Raw genomic sequence first — 23,717 nt, 5'->3', positions numbered from 1 at the left:
GATGTTTTATTCTATTATATCAGGAAATTTACACTGTGTCAAGTCTAAATGTAATAAGTGACTTCATGTCTTGCTGATGCTCTGTACATGTACATGATGGCCAAAATAAATCTGACTGTTTCATTTCTAGAGTAACTGGCAACAGTGCATTCATATTTTATACCCGTGTGCTAAAGATATTCAAGTATAACCACATTATTCTCTATAACCAAGAGATAACATTACTTCACGTTGACAATACTGCCCTCAAGTGTCAGAATATGGAAATGGTATATGTGAAGCTGAACTTCTGTGGTGAGATATGTAGGCAGCAAATGGTAACTTAGAGTGTTTAGCATCATAAAACATGCATGTACTTTGCCTTTCACCTGCTTCTAAATACAGAATGGTTTTGTAAAATGAAAATGTTGTTATCTTGCTTTCAAAAGTTCAATCACACCTTACAGCATTCATGAGTGTAAAACTGAATTTCTCAAACAGCAGAGATTGCCATAACACGCATACAGCTGTTAAAACACCGAGTTGTGACGATTTATTTTTTCATGTCACACATTTTTATTACATGTACCAATTAAGCAAATCACTTGGTTTGTTGTCTTCAGTCAACAGTCGATATCCAATCATCACCTGACACACTCTATGCATAGATCAATCAATATTTTTTGGTGAGGTTTGTAAATACATGACAGAACATAAAATGTAATGTGCAAGCAATGAAATCCAAAATACATGGTTTTGTTTGTATGAAATCCGTGACGTTCATTATTGCAGTTGTCTCCATCCACGTAATATAAAACAGGTCCTCAAAACTAAATGTAGCTAATTCCGAGTAATTTAGAATAGTTGTGGTGTATATTTTTAATTTTATTTTAACCCTCTTCCCTCTTAATACATTTTTTAACCAGAACTCACTAGTTTTTCTATGTAGTAAAGGATCAAACTACGAATAAATTTTTTGTATATGTTCCTAGTTCCTATGTAATGTATGTATTCTTAGCTTTTTTTGTAGTGACAGCAATATAACATATCCTACACATCCAAACGACCCTATTTGTTTTTACACTAGGTGAAAGTCTAACTTGCTGTGACTATAAGACAGACAGAACTGATATGCTACAAGTTCTTATTGTGAGGTTTTGTTTGCTTCTAGGCTTTCACCATTTCTTTGACAGATTTGATGATGGCCTTGTGGCTGATGTTAAACATGTCGAGGAGCTCGTTACATTTGCCGCTACGTGGTACACCGTTGACGGCTAGACGACGCACAGTGATGTTGGGGAAGGTAGACAGGGCACCGGCAACAGCTTCTCCAATACCACCTGAGAAAGTTCAAAACATATTCATCAAACCATGATTGCGACAAGCATTTACGTATATAAATAACAGTTTCATGAAATCTAAAGCAAGACTGAGAAATCACGTATTTTGTACAAATCAAATTAAGTAATTGTACCATTCTGTGGTTTTACACTTTTGAATGCAGTTGTCAATCAAGAATATGAACATTCTTATTGACATGAGCAAAAAAAAAAATTGAAATTGCTCTCACTGCACTGAAAATTACTTTCTCTAATGAAATAAGATGACACAGAGGCCATTTTGTTATCTTGTTTAGTCATATTTGATGTATGACATTAGCTTACATTAAACGTATGCTAGTCTTAGAAAAGTTATCCCATTAGTAATCGCTTGAATGTGATCATGTTTTGTACAATGGGGTGATTTGAGGGAATACTAGTATGGTTAGAGGACATTCTTCACTTTGATTAATACTGCCCTGAAATACTCTATTTTAGAAAAAAAATAAGGGCACATGTACTTGATTCCATGTTTCTTATCGTAACTCCTTTAAAAATGATAAGTGTGTTAAAAATGATTTTTAAAAAAAACATCAAAAAAGTAAGTGTATATATGTACAAGTTGGTGATACTTTCATCAAAAAAATCGTAACAGAAGGAAACTTTGAACTATTTGTTTTATCAAAGTTTCCAATTTCAGCAATAGTGATAATTTTCACTCGGATATAGTTGGTGGGGGTAGCCATTGTATAATCAATGACATTGTGATTCTTTTCTAATTCTGCTATGGAGGCTGCAGGATGTGAATTTTTGTTTATTATTTTGCCAGATTTAAGAAAATAGGGTTGGTCGGGTCATGACAAACATAGAATTACATGTATGGCCACCCTATGGAAGACTAGACTAGAAAATCACTGCAAGATGTGACATGTTATCAGACATGTACAGTCTAATCTGTCCTTTATATCTTACCTTCTGGGTAATGGTCCTCTACAGTGAGTACTTTACCACCAGTCTGACTTGCACTGGTTGCCAGAGTCTCTACATCCAATGGTTTAATGGTGAATGGATCTACAACACGAATGTTGATGCCATCTTTTTCTAGTTCCTTAGCTGCTGCCAAAGCCTCGTGTAGGGTGATTCCGGCACCAACAACTGTTACCTTGGCGTTGTCAGGACTGTGTACAACCTGTATGATGTAATTAAAAACAGACAAAAGTTACAATTTAAAACATGGTGATTCCGGCACCAACAACTGTTACCTTGGCGTTGTCAGGACTGTGTACAACCTAGTATGATGTAATTAAAACAGACAAAAGTTACAATTTAAAACATGGTGTTTCTGTAGAATAATGTTCGTAGTATTCCAGCTTTCATATTTTGTATCAAAATCAGATTATAACTTCGGGTTATGGTTGAGATCAGATACAGAAGTATGAATCTCATTGAAAGTGATCAGCCGATACTTTCATTTCCCATTTGAATTTTTTTCCCACCCAATAGTCCTATATTTACATGTAGATGTAACACTATATACTGTCTTTTCAGGATATTTCCAGAACAGAGTCTACAAAATGGACGTCATATTTTTTTATTTTCAACCCCGGCATAATTCTTCATTTTCAATTCAAACTCACCTAGTAAAGTATCAATCTGATTAAAATGTCATGAGGTCCAAGCGGCTAATTGCTTTATTCACCTCTGTCATTTTTGTGTCGTTTTGTTTTTGTTCTGAGTGATCGCTACCTTCCCATGTGGCAAATACTCGGTTAAAAACAAATGACACAAAATGATGGAAATAGAGGTAAATAAAGCATTTAGCCACTTTCACAACATCAGATTTTAATCAGATTGCTAATGAATGTGAAGCCCTCTTCCTAGCTCAGTTTACTTCCATTTCTTATAATGCAATCAAAATATCACAAACATTTTTGGGACAGGTGAGAGAAAATTTGGCCAAAAAACTCCCGAAAAACCAAAACAAGTTTAAAGCGTGTTGCTGTTCTAACCTTAGCTTTGCCAGCACAGAATGGCTCATCACTACTATAAAGGATTGCTGTGGCTGGACGACTTGTACGGATAAAACAAATGCCAGTTGTATTGGCAGCAATTTCAATGGCCCTCTCTGCAGATACTGCATCGCTGGGGTAGAACACGGTTGCTGTGGGAATAGCACGGAACATGGCAATGTCTTCCAATGCCATCTGAGATGGACCATCCTCACCTGAATCAAACAAAACATTAAATATAAATATTCTGAACAAATATGACTGCATTGTGTTGCAGTCAAATCTTTACGTCAATTTTTTCGTTATATCATGTGTACATAAGCTTACTTTAGTACGAGACAAAATGTGTGTATGCTAAATTTACTTTCACAGTAAACAACTTGTCACATTCAACACACGATTTCTTTTAAATATATTCTACAATACCAACAACACTGTAATATACGAGTATAGGTATATTTGTATAACTCAACAATTTCATTTTAAAGACTTGCACTAGCTATAACTGGATAGTTCTTTAAGTATATAAACACTTGTCTCCCAAGAAGTCCAATGAGGGCCATCCATCATGGGTTCAGTGTTAATGCAGGAGGAAACCAGAGTACCCGTGGAAAACCTGCGTTGTTTGGTAGAGTCAAACTGAACGACACTCTTCTTACTTACTGCGTGGTAAATTTAATCAAACCCTGTATGGGTTCAAACCCCCGACCGTCGTGGTAAGAGGCAAATGGTTTAACCACTCGGTCACCAACAACCCAACTTATTATGAACAGGCGTAATATATTTGGTCTTGACTGTCAGAAATTACGTCTTGAAATTTGTGAAATTGGACATGTGTAGCTAGTGACCAATCATGGTCGAATCATATCAAGAATACATACCAGACTCTGATTCCTAACCTAACTTTAACTCCAAACTATCCGAAACGTTGTGCATACTTACCAATAGAAATACCACAATGGGAACCACATAAGTTGACATTGGTCTGTGAGATAGCACCCATACGAATTTGATCATACGCTCTGGACAAAAAGCAAGCAAAGGTACTGGCGAATGCAATGGTACGGTTTCTGCATGCTGCACCGATGGCAATTCCGACCAGATTCTGTTCAGCAATGTAACACTCAATGTATCGGTCAGGGAAAGCTTTCTTGTATGTTTCGGAGAAGGTGGAATTTTTGGTATCACCATCCAGAGCTATGACACGTTCATTGTTTTTGCCCAGCTTGACTAGTGCTGTACCATAAGCAACACGTGTGGCAACCTGAAGGAGAGGGTTAAAGATTCAGGAAGTCTTTGTATCAGATATGTAAATCAGATGCAAATGAGTAAATTGTGATGTAAATTGTGCATGAACTATGTTGAAAGTTCTAGCAAGGATATCTTTGTTCCAAATTCTGTTTTGTGTTGGCCATTCTTTCTGTCGAAAAATGCAACGTGCACCTGAACAATTACTGGGAGTAAACAGGACATTTATGGTATATTTTAGTACAAACGTAACAATACACCATGGTTGATGGCATTCTTGAAAAACTAAATTTCACTCAGACTAGTGATTTGGAAATGGAACTCTTACAGATTTTGACCTAAATCAACTCAACTATAAATAATTCAACGCTAGGTCAGAAATCTTGGCTACGATCCGATTATCAGTAGCTGCATTAACAAAACAGCTGCTAGGAAATAATTTCTCTGTATTTGTGATACTAGAAACTATATGTTCGACTACGAAATTCAAGATATCACGACACCTGACAAAATGATGATGTATTTACCATGGTGACCTCCAATCACGTCTCACTATAGGATGCTCAAAAGGTAACAATTTTTACATTCGCATATAGTTTGTGTTCTGAGAGGAGTGGGTTTAATAACTAGTATGGGAAGTAATTTAAAATATTTTCCATGTTATTTGAAGAAATGCATGAATAACTTCAGTCACTCCGATAGACATGGGCATAACACCACAGGAATGCATGGCATTGATCAAACTATGACAATATTGTACTCGAAATCTCCGTGTTTTAATAACAAAACAAAGCTCTGTATTCGTTGAAACTCTCGCCCATTCTATACCCCTGAGACACTGAATTTGCGAATTTAGAGTGAATTTTCATAATACAATTATCAGTGTGAAAACTCCTGAGTTGCTTGTAAAGAAGGAGAATATCAACACAATTGTAGCTTACCTTAGCATCCTTGTCATAGGTTGGTGGTTCACACAATTTGACTGACATGTCGATGGGTGGAACTTCCTTTTCTGGTAAGGATGGACACAGACCATGGCCATTGGTAGACTCAATCCGACTCTGTATTGCTGCAATGGCTTCCTCAGCCTTGCCACCCAATGGCTTGCCATGCCATCCCATCAGATCCTCAACACCTATGAGAAGGAAAGAACTTCTAACATCAAATCTTTCTGGAATGAACTTTTTAAATTTGTAGCAGACACAAAGTCATTGGGAGTACCATATTAGCTGATTTCTGTTAATATGTTTAAAGATTTGAAGAAATCAGCCATTGTTTTTTTTTTTCCTTCAAAATAAATATCTGAATTGAACAGCTTTTGCCATGCAAGACAACAGGAACAGTACAAGTTTCATTCAATACACAGTAGGATGCCTTACCAATTTAATATGGAAAATTTAAAAAGCCCCTCGAAAATTGTTTACAGCATGAAAATATAAAATTATGAACTTGAATATTTCCCACATATATTGTAATAAAATGACTAAAAATATTGATTGATACAAAAAAATGTAAACCCTCTTTAAATTTTATAAATCCAGTGATTAATCACACGGTTTAATCAAAATCACAGGTACAGTATCTGTAGAAAGTTGGTGGACTATCTGTATAACATATGTTGAACACAATGTAAAATATGCTATTTAAGGACCCAATCTGATTAAAAATCTGAAGTGGTGTATACATAGCGATTCCTTATCAGCTGTTACATTTACTTTCGTTTGTTCTTTTGTGAGTGCTCATTACATACATTTGAAACAATACCAAAGGTTCACATGAGAGTGTTCAGTGAATTCATGCAACCAATGTCAATGTGTAATGCACCAAAACATACAGGTACAGTACTTCAGAGTATTATATTGTTAGACAGATTCTGGTTATGTATGTAACGAGCACTCAAAAAAGAGCAAACGACAGTAAACGTAACAGCCAAAAAGAAATCACAACATGTACACTACATCAGATTTTAATCAGATTGTTAAGAACCTAGACAGTAAACAGTATAATAGCAACACAGCTATTGTAGGCATTTCTTTCAATGACAGTTATACTAAATTTCAAACCACACAATTTGTTTTGAAAAACCCTATCCCACTAATCAAACATATTTTTTACCTGGAATTCCTTTTCCTTTGAATGTCTTGGCCAATACACATGTTGGTCTTCCAGTCACTGTGGTGGCATCATGAAATGTTTTGCAGAGAGTTTCAACATCATGACCATCAACCACATATGTGTTCCAGCTAGTGTGATGTCAAACAAAGAAGACTATGAAAATGTGCTTACACACAAAGACCCTTGAAAGGTGATGGTAGTATGTGCATATAAGTGGCGACATATATACAAATTCAACTCATTCCATTAAATGATAAATTGTTTCTATGAAAATCTGATAAGCATGATAAAATTCCCAATGTATTCTCGTAACTCTTTGGTATACAACTTCAAGTCACAGTGAAACAACAACAATGGGACATTAGTTTTCATATAGCAGTTTCTATGATTTATTTTGAAATGTAAAACGTTACACACTGCAAATTCTCACTTGCTTTTAACCAGACAGAGATGAACATCTACCCAAACCAGACAAAAGATTGACACCTACCCAAAGGCCTCTGTACGTTTACGATAGGTCTCCATGTCATGTTCTAGGAGCGCTGGATCGCTCTGACCAAGACGATTTACATCAAAGATGGCTACCAGGTTGTCAAGTTTGTAATGACTGGCAAAGTTCATGGCTTCCCAGACGGACCCTTCAGCACTCTCTCCATCACCAATCAGACAGTAGACACGGTAACTGCAAGTTATCAACCAATAACATTTATTCAAAATCACAAAGTTCATTGGCTGACAGCAACCTAACCATCTGTATTGTCAGCCAATCGTTATCATTATCATTGCATCATCTCATTTTGAAGTGTCAGGTTGTTTTAATATCAAATCTGTCGACTCTCTACTTTCCTACGTTCAAGTATAATATTTAAGCAAGTTGTGGTTGAAATATTCAGTTACAAATCACTTGGACTTTTGAAGGGATCATGCAAAGTAATTGTACAGCTATTAAATTTCGTAAGGAAAGTGACATGTTTTCAAAATACATTTCATTGACAGATTTATGATGGCACATATTGACCAATATGGTCTCAATATTGCAGCAATGTATATTTATAACCACAATCTTAATCATGTCATACATATATAGTTCTACAATGGTTTTCACAGACAATTGATTGTCAATGAATATTTGGTTGACATAAGGGGTGGGGTGTTAAACAGGGGTGGGCGAGGGTGAAGAAAGCCAGCTGATGACAAATCCTGGAGACCAACTTTTAAGTACTGCATAAATTATCTGATGTGACACCAACAAGTATATAATACATGTACTTATTCATTTGTAGTCACATACATCAGCTGATACATTGTTACTTAGATAACAGCAACCTTCGTTTTCAAAGATAAGGAACATGGAACTACTGACAAACTATATTTATCTAGACATCATTTACTTCTTACTGTACTTATTAATTCTCAATTCTACTACTACTCTGGCAATTGAGGTATCAGCTTACCAAGACAGACACATATTAAAACTATTGTTGTTTGTATTGACAGATTATACAGACAAGTCGGTGAAAGCAGTTCCTATGTTTGTTTGGATCTAATCACCCTGTAATCAAGATAGTGTAAACACTGGAATATCATGCCCTCTAACTAAGCCAATTTGACATGCCACTGATGTACACAATTTCTAGTGACACACCAAATTTTGGTGTTCCCCGATCTCTTACTATGAAGAGACGCACAAGAAATGCCAGTTTTTATCACAAAAACAAAATTTGGCTGTTATTAGAGGGCACATAGATGGAAGTCATCAAAAACTCCACCCAACGTCCATTCTTTAGCTTACATCAACATGTCGAAATAATAGTTTCACTTTGTGTCTTAGTACACCGAAACTTCAATTGCCAGAGTAGTAATATTATTCTGCCTTGATGGGTTGTCTCTGTGACTTACTCAGCTTTGTCGAAGTATTTGCCTATATAAGCCATACCACAGGAAACACTCAGACCTTGTCCAAGAGATCCAGTGGCCACATCAATGAAGTTTAGTCTCTGTAGAATAGAAAAATCTCATTATTAGTCTTTCCAACCCTTGGTCTTATTACATGTATGAGATATCATGTCACACAAGTAACACATTTCAAACCATCACACTGGGATTTGATTTGTGTTCAGGGGGTGATAAAACTTGAATAAATGTCTGCATAGTTAACAGCATGTAATGATCACAGAAGGCACCAAAGTGACACCATGCATGAATGTATATGAATAACACCGTTTGACAAAATCCTCAAACACAATTGACAGAATGTTTGTCAAGATGAATATGATGACCCTAGTTCTGTGTTCTCCAATAAGAAAGGTTGTTACATGTGATTGTGTACTTATATCATGGCCAATAAGAATGGCTATTACATCTGATTGCACTTGCAACCAATAAGAAAGGGTGTTACATCTGATTGTACTTATATTATGGCCAATAAGAATGAATGTTACATCTGATTGCACTTGCAACCAATAAGAAAGGGTGTTACATCTGATTGTACTTATATATTATGGCCAATAAGAATGGTTGTTACATCAGATTGCACTTGCAACCAATAAGAAAGGGTGTTACATCTGATTGTACTTATATTATGGCCAATGAGAATGAATGTTACATCTGATAATACTTACAGGAGTTGGATGACCCTCCAAGTCATTATCAATTTTACGGAGGTTTAGTAAATCTTCTACAGGGAAGAGACCTGCTTCAGCCCAGGCAGCATACAAAACAGGAGCTGCATGACCCTGTGATGACCCAAAATACACGACATGTTAAAAAAGTATTTCATTACACCAAAAATATATCTTTTTTGGGGTAACTTTCATTTTTGTTACATTTTTTTTGGTCAATGGATTGTAAAAATCACACTGTTCACAAATTTGCAATAATGTATATGTATATATGATGATAAACATGATCAGTACATTACTAAATTATGTCATGGTGTACTTTTGTATCAAAATTTGAGCCCTAAACACTAGGAAATTGCTGAAAAAAACGCAATTATAGACTTTGTGAAATGTTCTCCAAAATATAAAACCAAAGAAATTCAGGTTCAGAGTACATACTAGTATTTTTAATCATGGGCAAATTATAAATATATCTCACTTTTTATCAAAAGTGAATGCCTGTCGAATATACTTTGTCAAAGAAAATATGTTTGTAAAATGGTAATGTGATGGGTGAAAAGCTGCACCCTTCCTGATCTTTGTAATACAAGACAACTTTCTGATATTGTAAAAAAAAAGACTTGAAAGTAGATATGTGAAAGTAATTTCCCCTTGGACACACTTCCTGTTTTCTAAGAAAATCCATCACATGATGAGTCACCATAATTCTCAGAATACATGTCTGATCAAAACAGATGTGTTTTTTTCACTAGTAAACCTTGCAGTGTAAGTAATGGATATCCAACGAGGTGCATGAATGTTGAGTTGTACATCCTACTAATAGCACGACTCCTTTTGTAGTGATGACGTGATCATTTTGATGATATTCATTGTACAACTGTTTCCAAATTCTCTTATTTTCACATATACACACGCCGCTCACACTCAAACCAGGTCACAGTGATCGGTTGTCAGGGGCAACATGGTATTAAAATAATTATAGGTATATATCATAGGATTATACTACCCATGACTACACCTAGGTCACACTGTCATTTGATCACAGATGTATTTTGAGAATCATAGTGACTCGGCGTCATTAATTTCATATTTGTTGTATGCCTACCAGTGGTTTTAAAAAGGTTTTGAAACCATGGTAATGGGGGGGGGGGGGGGATTTGCAATTTGCATATATTTTGATACCTTCACTCATAATTATGGCGGTTAACCCCAGTTAAAAGACCTGTGGAACTGGTGTAGATATTTTATCTGTTTACTTCTTGCTCTTAAAAAGTATTACATCCACTAGATCAGGAAACCATTGTCACTATAGGTCAAGTCATTACATATACAGATATGTGGTGTGTGTATGTCACATGATTAAAATATGGAACTACATGTAAGAAACCTTGATATATGCTAATTATATAAACAGCAGGTAGATGGGGTGGGGGGGGGGGATGTTCTATTTGATGTGCCAAAGATGTTGAAAACAGGTTCTTTCCCAAGTTTTGGTGTCAAGTTTAGTGATCTCAATGCTATGTATTTTTTACCTATTCAACATAAAACACTGAGTACATGCTATTTGCATTTATGTGTAGTCAATTGACAGAGCTAAACATGATGTAACAACAAAGTGTGACGTAACAGACTCTTTGTGCATTTTATTTTTAGAATTAATTGTTAGTATAGTGTTGTTCTTTTTTATTCGCTAAATTTTTGTTTTGTGTGTTTAGTGTCATACCTTAGACAGGATAAATCTGTCGTTGGCTGCATCCTTGGGTTCCTTGACTTTGTATCTCATCTGGTGGAAGAAGAGAACCGACATGATCTCTGCTGCACTGCAGCATGATGTTGGATGTCTGTGGTTAACAAAAAAAACAGAAAGAAAACTGTAATTAGAATGATGCCACGTTTACTCTGACAAAACAAAACAAAACAAAACAAAACAAAACAAAACAAAACACTCACAATAAACAAAAGACAAAATGATGTTAGGCTATCTATAAGATCCAAAATTTAACATACATTATATTCAGGGTTCGTACACTTAAAGCAAAACAAAATTCCAGGACTTTCCAGGGGTTTTTCGTCAGTTTTCCAGGGGTATTCATATTGATTTTGGCCACTTTCCAGGGGTGTTGACACTAAAGTAATGACTAATTAAGAAAAAATTTGCGCTGCTACTCCATTTGAAAAAAAAAATTGATGCAGGACTGACAGTAGAAAGAAAAAATTGCTGTCACTCTGACTGGAAAAAAAATTGCTCCCGTACCTACTTCCTCCAACCCCCCCCCCCCCCCCCCCCCCCCCCCCCCCCCCCCCGAAATCAAATGGTTCTCCCCTAAGTAGCCGTTTCGTCAAGCTGGTACACTGATCGTGTAAGATTGAGTCGCAGCATTCGTCAGTCTAATTCAGAAATATACAGAAAAATAAATAATTTTTTTCTTCAAAATTTTGAATGAAAACGTCATTTACGTTACGAAATTTCGAGCTATGAATAACTGAATACATTCATCGCTTGCGTCTCGATGTTTATGTCCTGATGCCACGAGTTGCGGAACATCGCGATTTCTCAACTCAACTTGACCACTGACGAATGTTACTGTACCGAAAACATAAAACAGTAGTTTATTCTTTTAGAACATGTAACACAAATACCCATTTATCGACGACATAAAAGTCAAAACCGCACTTCCACAACCCGGAAATTCAACTGCACTTCCCTAGGCCGTAGTATTGCCATGCCTGAGTTTCTAGTAGTAGTATGTCGGACTCGTGCGCCGAACTTGTAACAATTTCTAGTCGTGGTTGATGATGCTTTGATACTCGCTGCAATGTTACGATAATCTTGTTAACAGACCCACTGTTACCCCTGGCCGGGACTGTTACAATATCATGTCCCTGAAATGGCGACTGGGAGATGGAGTAGCAATATGCAAGATCGAAACAAATACTGCGGTGCCCATTCAACTACGCATAGGTACGGTCTGTGGGGCAAAGTGTCTCGTGGAACGATCGTTTGACTGTCTGGGTCTAATCGGCGTGAATTTTGATTCACCGTGGCGAAAGACTTTGAAAATATTTTCGACATTTTACATTTACGAGATTCAGAATCATATGAATGGGTGGCTCGAGCACAGACATGACGATCGTCAATATTAATTGATCGATTGGTCATGATCATTTTCCAGGGTTTTCCAGGGGTAGGGCACATTTTCCAGGGTTTTCCAGGGTTTTCCAGGGAGGGTTTGAAATTCCAGGGTTTTCCAGGGTTTTCCAGGACCGTACGAACCCTGTATATTGCAATGTCATTAATTTATGTCATAAATGAATGACATTGCAATATTTACAGGTAGGTAGGTAGGTAGGAGGAAATACATTTTCTTCTAGCAACATAGCTTTCAAAACCAGGGTCAGTACTTGAGGATTGAATCTTGCTGTCGTCACTTCTAACATATTATATAGAACAGACTTGGATGGGGAGATAGAACAATCTCACCTTGTAAGTGTTATGGCTGTGTAACTTTACTCTTTGAGTTTAGTATTCCACAAAACAATCAATTCACAATGTTTGAAAAAGAACGACATACAAACTAATAAAAGTGTCTCCTTTGACCCTGCCTAATTTTCAATCGTGGCAATGATTTACGTTTTATTTACAATACCAAAATATAACTTGCTTCTTTAGGAATTTTTTATTTGTTTGTTACAGGAGTCTTGACTTAATACATACCACAGGTTTCATAATATGCATTTCTGTCATTTTTATAACCATAATTCTTTCTGATGACTGCACTGAACATCAGAAAATCATACATTGTTGATAAATATAAAATTTACATTTCACTTCATTAAATTCATTATTTCAACTAATTATAAGCAAGTCAGAAAATTACGAAATGCTTTTTAATGTTCACATTCCAGTACATGAAACTTTGTTGAAACTTCAGAACCTCTCTTGGGAATGAATAATAAACCACAACAATACCCTTAACTTTAAAAACACTTTGCATGCCCTGTATGCACAATGTAGAACGATACAGCTAGTAAAGGTCAAAAGTCAACAGCTACAGTCTACTGGTGCTGTATACAAGTATGTAAAATAGGAGAGTCACCCCCTGACTGTGACAATAATGACAGTGCACTTCGAATGAATGAGCAGGTCGTGACACAGCTAGGCTAGTTTCTTGAAAGGTTTTCAACACAAAGTGACACACTTTATCTTGTCTATTCAGATAACAATTTACTACTCATTGCAGGGTCACAGTTATTGTACTAGCCTGGTCCTGGTATGGCCACTGCATTGCTAGACAACAACATCAGGAAACAAAAACAGGGGGACGCACTCCTTTCCATATGTGTTGTCATTTTGAAGTATCAGTAGTCGTATTTTTAGATATTTAAACAAGTCCCTGGTTAAGCTTTTAGGAGTAGGTGCAGTTACTGTAATTACTCGACATACATGCAAAGAAACTCACACAAGTAAAATTGTAAAATGCTGCTAAATTTTTTTGTTGACATTTCAATCGTGTGAACATGTCGAGCATTCATACAAATCACACTATGCCATCTAAATATGCGAGTTATTTGAAATGCAGGTATAGACACATCGAACAATGATATTATGATGATGAACAAAACAATGTGAGTAATACATGGAAAAACATAATGCTATCATATCATGAAACCATTTACTTCCTTTTGTGCAGGAAACAGAACTGGAATTTCCCGAACATATTCCATGTAAAACTAACAAGTGGTGTCACATTTTATGCTCATTAAAATGTTAAAACAGTAATGCATCAAAACTGACAAATGAGCCACCAGTAATAGTTACCAAAACTGAAATGAAATGGTGACTCAGCACTCAGTAAATAAGAAGGTCTGCTTTTGTGGCACCATCACGCCTCAATCTATTAAAACACTAAATAATTCTATCATCAAAAATTTGCTATTTTCACAATATCCTTTACTTGGAACACCAATCAGATAACAAGTGTACACTGCAAGAATTATCAATGTGGAATGAGACCAACCAGTCCCACTTTGTACTTCAATGTAATTGAATGGATAACAATAGAATTCCATGCATGATTCAGCATTGTAGCCGTCTGCCTTAACACAAAAATTTGGTGCAACTAAAAAGTCATTTCACTATTACTTTCCCTCGCAAAAATGACAACCCAAAATGTTGTGTTCAAAACTCCCTTCATTATGCTTTGAAAGAAGATGAATACTGCACCTATATTTGATATATTGTCATTCACTTACAACTAATAATCCTGAAAAGTCAATATTAACTAATTAGTACAATGATAACTTTCCTTACCCTGAACCCCCTGCATTTGTTGCGTTAATACTGTCAATTCTTAGTCTATTGGCAACATCCCGCAACGAGCTCAGTTTTTTGGCATCTACTCCAGCCATGGTGTTGTATCATCAAATGGTGCCTGGGGCTGACACTCAGGATTTCCTGTTTTAACCACTCACGCTTTCTACAACCACATGAATATATTCAACACTAGAGGGCACTATGCTAGGGCTGAAGTTTATATGCTTCAACTTGTTCAAGGAACAGTGATGATTAGGTACTAGTATCAGGTATGGGTTAATGAACTCAAACTGGGACTTGCAGATTTTTTGACAACACTTCATCCAATAGGACCTACACCTGAAGAAACCTGGACCTGCTACAATATTATGAACAGTTTTGAATATGTAAACTTATAAATTTTCTGAATACCATGCATAGTAGGCAGTCTCTTCCTTGTATCTTTTCAAATGTACAGACCTGATAATTTTGCAAAATGTATACCCCCCCCCCCCCCACCACGCACACAACATTTTTTACAGTACTTCTGTATTTACACTATAGTACTTAACACTATTCTGACGACATTTACAGCAATCCCAGCTGGTCATGAACTGTGCAATGATCTCAGACTGGAATTGGGATAGGTCCCATATGAAGTTCTAAGGAGACAAGTTGTCTTTCCCTCCTGCAATAATCAGTTCCATTCATACATATTCAGTGTCTTCGCTAAGGGCTGGGAACCCTCGATAACAGAAAGGGGGTCATGAAATCTGGTAAAAATTAACATAGTTTCCCATACATTACACCATACTATTGGTTGGGAACCCTGGTAAACTGCCAGGGGAACTGGGGTAGATTTTACCTACTAAACCACCCCTACCAAAAACACTGCCATTGCAATCATTTTCAAACTTAACATATTAGTAAATTTCTGTCAAGTACAATTCACCTATCACTTGTCAAAGCACTGAGTCTACTGGATTCTGTGACCTTTGACATTTTGTTTGTACAACAGCTGATTACAGGACAACTTGCATACAACCTGTGATTATTCTCACGTGATCTCACCAGATTTGCTATAAGTCATAGACTGAAATTATCATGCAAGCAAGTTGGAAACTGAGTCCACCACCATACAGACCAGTGTCTTTTGCTACTGTTGGGGAACCAGGTAACAGAATTGGAATGTGATAAAACTGGCAAAACTTTGTAACATAATTTGGGTGGGGAACCTTGGTAAAATGAAACGGGAACTCTGTCTCTGAGATAGATTTTACCTGCTTACTAGTATGACCCATCACAAAATCTCTCATATACTTTGCCTTTATCCTAGCACATATCAAAAGTATGGATCGGTTTGCAAAAATAAAATAACAGTAATCTACTAGTTAAAGTTCTGAACTCTGAGCGTATAACTTATATGCTCAGAGTCTAGAACTATTACAAGAAATACACTTGATTTAGGGTGCAATCATTTGCCATGGTACATCAATGATAGAGGGGGGTGTCAACAAACTTCAACCAATGATAGTAACACATTGAACTATACTAACAACACAGAAAAGACATCTGCCTTCCAGTCATCAGTTATGCAACCCTCATTGTACAACTTTCTCAGTATTGTAGTGTTGACAACAAAGAGTCTAGTTTACACACTGGCACAGTAACACACTGATATGTTCAGTTCAGTCTCTTCACTATCTCAGTATCTGTCTATAAAACATCAGATGATCTAAACCTTTTAACTTAATAGCATGTCATGGAATCTTCACCATAGAATTATGGCTAAACTTAATTTTTGTTCAACAATCCATGTAATATGAAGAAACCTAGATATGGTCTATAATCATAGGATCATTTACCTTTTAATACCAGGGGCATTCAGAATTAATCTAGATAACCCCCCCCCCCCCCTTATTTTTTTTGCTGTCAGTACAGGTATTAAATTATGTATAATAGTTAAAAAGCTGCACTAGCTGCAACTGAACTGTTAAAAAAAATCTTTTGTAAGACAAAAAAAAAGAAGAGAAAGAACTGTATCTGGTCAGCACACACAATACCCTTGCATCTGTCTTTTTTTTGGTGTTTGTCCAGCCCATGCAGTCTACAGATCTGTGGCGACATACAAAAATAACAATCTCTACTTCAGTGAAGACAACTGCAGAGCCAATCATGAACAAGCAAATGACATCTGCCCCACATACACACTTGCTCTAAAGTACCAAGTAAAAAGAACAGTAACTGTCATAAATAGTAGACTGAGCGACAAGTTTGTTGAGAATAAAAACAACAACCAGAAATTGTGTCTTCGCACCATTTTAGACACCTGTCCTGACAAGAAACAAGTTTGTTTGCCTTAGATGTCATAATATCATGCACATTGAATCACCTCTACTACCAGTAGCAGGTAAACATTTTTGTGTACCTGTACATGAAATCCAATCAAATTGATTTTTGGGGGCCAAACTCAGAAATCAGTGACCCAATGAAATCACAATTTCAACCTGTTACTGTACTATTTATGGATAAATCCAACTCCTTTTTTACATGTACAACATCCAATTATTTGTTATTTCAACAATTTTATATCTCCATGGTTGTCTCATTTAGTACAGTGCTTTTAATTGTAACAAGACTGATCTGAACATCATGTGTGTGTTATATTGATTTAATAATAACAATAAATGTAAAATACATAATATTATATACATGCTTGGTTCTTCTGTTGCCATGGATATAGATTGAACTGTTGGTGATCATTTTATTGAAGAGATTATATATTTAAAAAAGACTTTTGAATTTGGCTGGTACTGAGATGGTTGCAGATATTATATTTGTAACAGTTAATGAAATGAAGGATTTACTGGTACTAAAGTAAAGGATGCTGGATCAAATTTAATTAATTCATTTATTTATTAAAAAGTACTCCACAATTCCTAGACAAAATGCTAAAGGTATAAATTCGAACACAACAACAACAACAACAACAACAACAACAACAACAACAACGTAACCATGAATCTAAAAGGGACAATAAACAAGCTATTAATTAAAATGAATTATTTCCTAGAATTACAAAATTATCAAAATTAATTTATTATAACTGTCAGTATTGTGCCAAAGAGGTGCGCTGTACGTACGTGTCACTGGGAGACCTTGAATTGAACTTTTGACGAATTACAAAGTTTACTCTGTTATAAATTGTCAGCTATCAAGACTTCGTCGTCCAGAAAACACCAAATACATATCATTGAATCCCTCTCCTGACCGACCCCATTGTAGCGACTCGCGTAGCGAGGACCAGAGGGCATTTGTATTGTTCATGCAGTGTTTGCGAAGACGGGTTTACAGATCACGCTGGACATGGACACACACAGCAAACACAGAACCATGCACACGAATGTAAAGTCACTAGGCACGTCAGGCGAGACTGAATCCTCTTTTCAAAGAACACTGGTATGCGGATACACATGGGTCCTCCCCTGTCTGAGTTTCTGTTTCTTACTATTGGCGACGAATCACAAAATGTACTGCGCAAATATTGTACGACCAACTGTCTATTTATGAAGGAAATATAGCGGTAAATGGTAATTAGCATATCGACTTGCAATTCAAAGCAAGGAGGTACCCCTTTGGTAATACAAATTTCGGTAGAACCTATGTTACATTTTTGGCAATATCACTTACCCGGACTTGCTGGCAGTTGTCGCATTTATACTGTGAATACGCATACGGTTGGCAACATCCTTCATAGACTGAAGTTTCTTGCTGTCTGGTCTGTGATATTCGGCCATCTTTGCAGTGCAAGGTCACGTACGATATAGAACCACGTGTTCTTTACGTCTGGCACATAAAAGGGCAGGAAGCCTCTGTGCATGTGATCAGCTAGCTGTCGACTCGCAGACACACGCCAGTCTCTGAAAATGAGGGCGCTGTATAACACCATATATGGTCGATTCCCTGGGTATCGTAGTCACGTAACTTCAATAGTCGCAACAGCTCTGAGTCGCAGGGAGAAACATCTACACTGACAAGTTTGAGTCTATGTTTAGACTTACACATGCATGCTACATAAAACAAAACGCGTATAGGCTATACCTGCAGCTGCAATGGCAATTATTTTTCAAACTATGTCCATGGCCGTGTCCTACTTTCGGTCTCAGACCACTATTAACTGGTCTGAGATTCGGCTTATCCTCTCCCTTTTCGGAACGCTACAAATTAGCGTTTAATTAATAAGTTTTATCTATTTTTGTTTAACAAGTTTACTGAAAGACATCAATCGATCGATATCGTCTTTGAGTATTTTCTCCTTTTATTTGGGTAAATTCAGAGTTCACAAATGCAAGCACTGACCTCCATTTGATAAAATATGACTGTCTGACAAAAAATAGTAAGTTTATGAGTTTATTACCATACAGATCCCATTGAAGTATTTGTAAGTCAACACTGGTAGACCTTTACCGAGTGTCAATTAATCAGAAGTGGGTATATAATAATATAACAGTATTTCCTTATATTTCATTATTTGCCATGATGCATAACAAATAGAACCACTAGAGCCAGTGACGTGTAAACCAAAAATGGAAACAGCAGTTACTGTATTATCTGCACATTCTCACAGATTTCACCACTGCATCACGTGTATTACAGTGTATATAGGGGCATAAGACAATTGCGTCACAACAAAGTGAAGAATATCCATTGCACTGAAATCAACTGCTTCTGCCAGAAATGCCGTATTTTTTAAATAGTAAGTTTCAGGAACCATCCGGTCTTTAAAAGGGCGATTAATCTCCTGTTTAACTGCGTGGTAATTAAGCGTCGAAACCACAGAAACTTGGGATTGTAACATGTCTTTGAACGTAATAAAATTGACTCGTTTAATAACATTGATGTCTTTAACTGACAGTTTATCTAGAGAGTGAATGGGGGTTCAGAGATTGGGGGAAAATCATTAATATTACATGTATATATGTGGATTTAGAATTCCTCATTTCCATTCCTCCGAACATATGTACTTTATTTGACGATCAAGATATTCAATTCCATTCAGAGTCGTACAAGTAACAGGTGTCTGTGGGTGACACAATTTGTCCACAACAATCGTACAGGTAACAGGCTCGTGTCTGAGGTAGACATAATTCGTCCACAGTCATTACAAAATGATTAATTTCAACTGTAAAGGAAAAAAGGTCTGTAATTGACAGAATACGGATTTCGTATGTATGTATGTATGTATGTATGTATGTATGTATGTATGTATGTATGTATGTATGTATGTATGTATGTATGTATGTATGTATGTATGTATGTATGTATGTATGTATGTATGTATGTATGTGTGTGTGTGTGTGTGTGTGTGTGTGTATGTGTGCGTGTGCGTGCGTGTTTGACATATCGGTTCCTAGATTGATTTATGGGAGTATTTTTCATGAATGTCATTCACAACATCCTGCCTTTATGAATTTTGCAACTTGTTGTTGGCAATAAATTGATTGGCATAGCAATTATCACAGTATATGATTCAATACTTGTTATCGACATCATTACTTTATTTGCCGTTTAATCGTTGATAAAGTTACATTTCAATCAGAGAATATGAAAAACATGGATTGATACAATACTTAGTTTTAAATTTCATGGTCAACATCTTTTGTCGTGAAATGGAAATAGTCCCAGCTGGTTTACACACATGGCCTGGACAGAAGTATCCTGGGACGGATGTGATCCAAGGTTAAATATTAATCACAAATGTAAGTTGGGATTAACTTGTAAAGTTTCCTGCCATGGGTTAGACCACAGGGTAGACAAATAATCAGTTTTATACTCGCGATTTTCCGGATTTCTAATATTATTTTCTGTATATTTCAAATAAAGTTTTAAATACTTGTCTATGATCTGGGTTTTTAAGAATTACTGGCACTGTCATTGAATACGTTTCCAAGTTACTGATTTGCAATTATGGGATACATTGGTGCTTAGCCTCTATTTGAATGTCCTGACTGGTGAAGTAAGACTTTCTTTAGAACAATAGTAGAATCTAAATTGAATATATAGTGTTACGTGGAAAACTGATTACTTAAGTTTACAACTACTAGGAATTTCGTGGAAGTGTTACATATTGAATTGAGATTTTGAGACCACTTTAGATTAGATTGATGATACATGCACATTGATTTTAGTAAAGGTACACGGTACGGTACTGTACACTCTGCACACCGTCCAAGTCACAACAAGTTGAATGCACAGTCCGCATGCGCAATTATCGGTCAGAAGTTTTATCAGCATTTCACAAAACACAAAATCTACAAAATTCGACATTGAAGTATTAGATTCACTTCAGCAACATTCACTCCGGGTTCGTTCAGGTTACACAGTGCATACTATAAGCTTTATAGACTGGTTCATTACATTAAATTTTCTAACTTTCCACTAAAACTGGTAGGGCGCCCATTTTGCTTCGCTACTCTACCACTAGTTGCACTATGCAACTTGTATCAGCAATTCTTGGTTAGTGTTCATTCTAGTAGGTAAAACAACAGGGTAAAGCCACTATTTTTGTAGAGGCAGCCAACAAGACAACTTGTAGACCAAGAAGTTAGAATACTGCTCTGGTTCATAATTCTTGGAAGGTACTCAAAGCAGCAGTAATTGTGCCGTTCGTTTCGGTTTTAGGCTGATTTTTCTGGGGGTGTTCAATGTTTTTTTTTTTTTTTTTTTGTGGAAACGAACGCTACAATTCCTGTTGGGCAAACTAAAATAGACGAGATCACGCTGAAAACGTGATCGAGATGTCAGCGGACTACCCGTTTCAAAATGCGATTTATTTTGCCTTTTTACATAAAAAGTAAAGATACTGTCTGGAACGAGCAAAACTAACGATCGATTGTAACTTTATTATTAAGGTCTCTCTTCATTGCGGACTTTGTTGTCATGGTAACACTAGAAAGTTCAGGATGATATTTTTCTAAATACCGGTCCAGCAATACCACCAGCAACTGTAAAAAAAAGAAAAAAAAATGTTTCGAAGTTTAATAATGAAGGATAAATTGGAAAGTCCAAAAAAATATGAAAATATATATATATATTTTTTCAATTAAAATCTATATTGTTATCACTGTACAAATGATTGTTCGCTTTACACAGAAACATGTCATGTTTGTCACCCTAGCTTCGTCCACTGCAGCGGTCTGAGTATTGATCAATGTGTTACTTATAAGCTGAATTCCTTTTAATGGGGTGAATAAATTAAAAACGCATGCACCGAAATAAGAAAAAATGTAAAAATGTATGTATCTGCATCTGCATCTGTATCTGTATCTGTATCTGTATCTGTATCTGTATCTGTATCTGTATCTGTATCTGTATCTATATCTGTACTGTATCTGTATCTGTACTGTATCTGTGTCTGTATCTGTATCTGTATCTGTACTGTATCTGTATCTGTACTGTATCTGTATCTGTGTCTGTATCTGTGTCTGTATCTGTATCTGTATCTGTAGTGTATCTGTACTGTATCTGTGTCTGTATCTGTACTGTATCTGTATCTGTATCGGTATCTGTATCTGTGTCTGTATCTGTATCTGTACTGTATCTGTATCTGTACTGTATCTGTATCTGTACTGTATCTGTGTCTGTATCTGTATCTGTATCTGTATCTGTACTGTATCTGTATCTGTGTCTGTATCTGTATCTGTACTGTATCTGTATCTGTACTGTATCTGTATCTGTGTCTGTATCTGTATCTGTATCTGTATCTGTACTGTATCTGTATCTGTACTGTATCTGTGTCTGTATCTGTACTGTATCTGTATCTGTATCTGTATCTGTATCTGAATCTGTATATGTATCTGTATCTGTACTGTATCTGTATCTGTGTCTGTATCTGTGTCTGTATCTGTACTGTATCTGTATCTGTATCTGTGTCTGTATCTGTATCTGTACTGTATCTGTATCTGTATCTGTACTCCATCTGTATCTGTACTGTATCTGTATCTGTGTCTGTATCTGTATCTGTATCTGTATCTGTACTGTATCTGTATCTGTGTCTGTATCTGTACTGTATCTGTATCTGTATCTGTGTCTGTATCTGTATCTGTACTGTATCTGTATCTGTATCTGTATCTGTACTCCATCTGTATCTGTACTGTATCTGTATCTGTGTCTGTATCTGTATCTGTATCTGTATCTGTATCTGTATCTGTATCTGATCTGTATCTGTATCTGTGTCTGTATCTGTATTTGTATCTGTATGTGTCTGTATCTATCTATATCTCAGTATCTGTATCTACATCTGTATCTATATCTGTATATATGTATCTCAGTATCTGTTCTGTATCTCAGTATCTGCGTCTCAGTATCTGTATGTCAGTATCTGTATCTGTATCTATCTATCTATCTATCTATCTATCTATCTATCTATCTATCTATCTATCTATCTATCTATCTATCTATCTATCTATCTATCTATCTATCTATCTAATGATCTATCTATCTATCTATCTATCTATCTATCTATCTATCTATCTATCTATCTATCTATCTATCTATCTATCTATCTATCTATCTATCTATCTATCTATCTATCTATCTGTATCTGTATCTGTATCTGTATCTGTATCTGTATCTCAGATACTATCTGTGCCTGTATATCTCGATCCAGTGACGTAGAATCACCACTTCTGGATATCGAGTACTTTTTTTAGGTAGGGTCACGTATGGATGCGCTAGAGTCCCAATATCCATCGGTGCGTGAAAGTGATCACATTGAATGACAAATGTATAAGAATTTTGGATTTGTAATTGATGAATGGACTCTACCATGTTTCTCTACATTGTAATATGTAATAACTTAGATTAATTCCGTGTTTGCGACTGAGCCAGGTACAGAAACGATTAAAAAGTGTTGCTATTGTCTGTACAATACAATGTTATTGAGTTACAAACACGGACTTTTATATGTTGTAGGAAAACAAAGTAAAGTTGTTTTTCTAAAATAACTACCCATTTGTCATCCATCCATGTGATCACATTAAAAGCTTTATAACTAGAGGGTATTTTGGTAAGTGAAAGTAAAACGAGTTGTCAATGTGTGTACTATATATTAAACATTAAATATGAACATTAA

At 36.1% G+C, this 23,717-nt stretch overlaps 1 protein-coding gene across 2 annotated transcripts; it reads right to left on the bottom strand.

Annotated features, from left to right (window-relative positions):
• On the bottom strand, positions 1 to 18,462 carry LOC144436282 (transketolase-like). 2 transcript variants are annotated; one of them, XM_078125031.1, is made up of 11 exons: positions 18,275 to 18,462; positions 11,015 to 11,132; positions 9,292 to 9,405; positions 8,570 to 8,667; positions 7,161 to 7,352; positions 6,671 to 6,798; positions 5,497 to 5,690; positions 4,250 to 4,571; positions 3,308 to 3,522; positions 2,271 to 2,487; positions 1 to 1,319 (listed from the first exon to the last, which is right to left on the bottom strand). In XM_078125031.1, exons 1-11 carry the CDS (start codon positions 18,379 to 18,381, stop codon positions 1,147 to 1,149), a joined length of 1,878 nt encoding a protein of 625 aa, XP_077981157.1. In that variant the 5' UTR covers positions 18,382 to 18,462; the 3' UTR covers positions 1 to 1,146. The 2 variants fall into 2 exon arrangements, with proteins under 2 accessions (XP_077981157.1, XP_077981165.1); XM_078125039.1 differs by lacking the exon at positions 18,275 to 18,462 and adding an exon at positions 14,603 to 14,756.
• Positions 18,463 to 23,717: the final 5,255 nt, after the last annotated feature.

This window comes from Glandiceps talaboti, chromosome 1 (assembly GCF_964340395.1).
Source record: "Glandiceps talaboti chromosome 1, keGlaTala1.1, whole genome shotgun sequence".
NCBI classification, from domain to species: domain Eukaryota; kingdom Metazoa; phylum Hemichordata; class Enteropneusta; family Spengelidae; genus Glandiceps; species Glandiceps talaboti.
This window is presented reverse-complemented; position numbering and strand designations above follow the sequence as displayed.

Excerpts from the sequence above, each read along its gene's own strand:
- LOC144436282 (XM_078125031.1), bottom strand. The coding sequence starts at position 18,381 with ATGGCCGAATATCACAGACCAGACAGCAAGAAACTTCAGTCTATGAAG. Across the intron at positions 11,133-18,274 it reads ACAACTGCCAGCAAGTCCGG|ACATCCAACATCATGCTGCA; the intron begins GTAAGTGATATT and ends TGTTAACCACAG. Across the intron at positions 5,691-6,670 it reads CAAAGGAAAAGGAATTCCAG|GTGTTGAGGATCTGATGGGA; the intron begins GTAAAAAATATG and ends TCCTTCTCATAG.